Source organism: Camelina sativa, chromosome 17 (assembly GCF_000633955.1).
Source record: "Camelina sativa cultivar DH55 chromosome 17, Cs, whole genome shotgun sequence".
NCBI lineage: Eukaryota > Viridiplantae > Streptophyta > Magnoliopsida > Brassicales > Brassicaceae > Camelina > Camelina sativa.
The window spans coordinates 24,010,982-24,013,160 of NC_025701.1; the positions used below are offsets into that span (position 1 = coordinate 24,010,982).

General features: G+C 42.1%; 1 protein-coding gene across 1 annotated transcript; it reads left to right on the top strand.

The window, feature by feature from the left end:
- LOC104759764 lies at nucleotides 1,401-1,820 on the top strand. The gene has a single exon (XM_010482650.1). It carries the CDS (start codon nucleotides 1,401-1,403, stop codon nucleotides 1,818-1,820), a length of 420 nt encoding a protein of 139 aa, XP_010480952.1.

Here is a 2,179-nt window from a genome sequence, read left to right on the forward strand (position 1 = left end):
GCTTGCTCGAGTTCATCCCCAGAAATTTGGTTTATGATTTGTGTTTATCTTGTCTCATTCTAGTTGCATTTCAGTGGCATTCACTTAGCTTCCTGTTCATTATTTGCCTTGCATTAGTTCATTACTTGTATTACCATAGTTTCTATTTCTGTTGTAGCTTTATAATTGTCATAATCATTCTGTTCCATTTACATTTAGCATCTAGTTCTAGTAGCTTTTACATTCTGCACTTTACATTTCATCATAAGATTGTTAGTGACAAACATCCTACATACTTGGCTTGACTTAGACATATATGCACATCCTGATTGCTTGCAAACTCTCAGATCTGATTGACACCTCTTGTACTACAATTGCATAAGGGGAATTGAAACACCCTGCTATCCATTCATTCATATCTCACCATTCCATACATTCACCATTTCACACCCACAAACATATGTGTTTCAATTTGGCGCCGTTGCCCATTTGAGTGTGATTTTGTGACAATTAGGATCAATAGAAATCTAAGATTAAGTTCGCTTATCCACTTGTTCACTACTGATCTCGCTTCTTCTACTGCTTGGCTGTCTTGTGTTTCAGGTATCAGCTCGACCCCCTACTCGACCACCACTCGACCGAGTGAGTGCTCGAGTACTTGATCAAGTCAGAAGCCGGATACAATTAGACATCACTTCTCAGTCGACTCGACCTTCAACTCGAGCCAGTGCTCGACCAAGTGTCTGTTTGAGTCAGTAATCATGTTTCAAAGCAGTATGTTCCATTATGTACCCATGCAACAACAACCAGGGTTCCAAGCTCAATGGTGTCACCCTCCAATGTTTCAGACCTACCAAACCCAAGAACCTGACTTAAGAGCTATGAGGCAAGAAATGTTGCTTGGGCAAGCCAATAAGCAGATTGAGGAAGAAAGAAAGTTTGCTGAGATTACCCAAAAGTTGAATTCTTATTCTAATGCCCTGAGTAACAAGCTTGAGAGTCTGACCTCTACATTCCACTACATGGAGAGCTCCATTGCTTCTACTGCAGCTCCTAAGCCACACCAACTTCCTGAACAAGTTATTCAAGACCCTAGGGAGTTCACTGCAAAAGCCATTCATATCCTTGATGAAGAAGTCATTGAGGACAGTAAAGTTCAAGCTGGGGAGGATTGGTCATTTCTTGAAGTTCAGAGTGAAGATAGTGCAAAGCAGACTGAATTCAGCATTGCACTCGACCAGGTGCTCGAGCCAGCACTCGACCGAGTGACTGATCGAGTGGTCGATCGAGCTGAGGATACAGAAGCTGTTAAGCCTGCTAAGTACATTCCTCCTACTTACAAACCACCTCTACCATTCTCAGGACGTTTCAAGGCACAAAAGCTTAAGGAATTAAGGGAAATCATTGAGAGAAAGGAAATGATGGCTTTGCAACAAGAGAAAGTAATGGCCATTCAACAAGAGGTTGTCATTGAGGAGAAGGAGGAAGATAGAGGACCTCCTTTGGAAAAATATGCTCACCATCCTGCACTCAAGGACATGCTTCTTGAATTATCCAAGCAGAAGGCTCAAGACCAAGACATGAAAGATTTGAAAGAGATTGGGAAAGTTGTTATTCCAACCAAGCTTAAGGATCCAGGCTCATTCAACCTACCTTGCTCCATTAGCTACATGCACTTCAACAAGTGCCTATGTGATTTAGGAGCTTCAGTGAGCTTAATGCCATACTCAGTGGCTGAGAAGTTGCGATATGAATATTTTAAGCCTTGCAATCTCTATATTGGGCTAGCAGATGGATCCAAGAGGGATGTGCTTGGAGTGATTGAAGATATATCCCAGTAAAGATAAGGAAGGCTAGAATCCCAACTGACTTTGTGATCATGAACATGGACCAAGAGCCAGAAGATCCTCTCATCTTGGGAAGACCATTCTTAGCCACAACTGGGGCTGTAATTGATGTTAAGATGGGAACCATCAAGCTCCACCTTGCTAAAGACTTCACTATGAAGTTTGACATCAAGAATTCAACACATCAACCTACTATTGAAGGTCAGCACTTTGTGGTAGAGGAAAAAGCTAGTTGTGAAGTTTTTGAGGATGGAGAGGACCCTAGGATTAAAGGTTCAGCCCAAGCCAAGACTGTGCAAGAACTAAAGGGTTCAGTTCAAGTGCTAGCTGGTTTAGTGAAGGAACTTCAAGCT

Bases quoted from the DNA above. Each gene is read 5' to 3' on its own strand.
- LOC104759764 (XM_010482650.1), top strand. From the start codon at position 1,401: ATGGCTTTGCAACAAGAGAAAGTAATGGCCATTCAACAAGAGGTTGTC.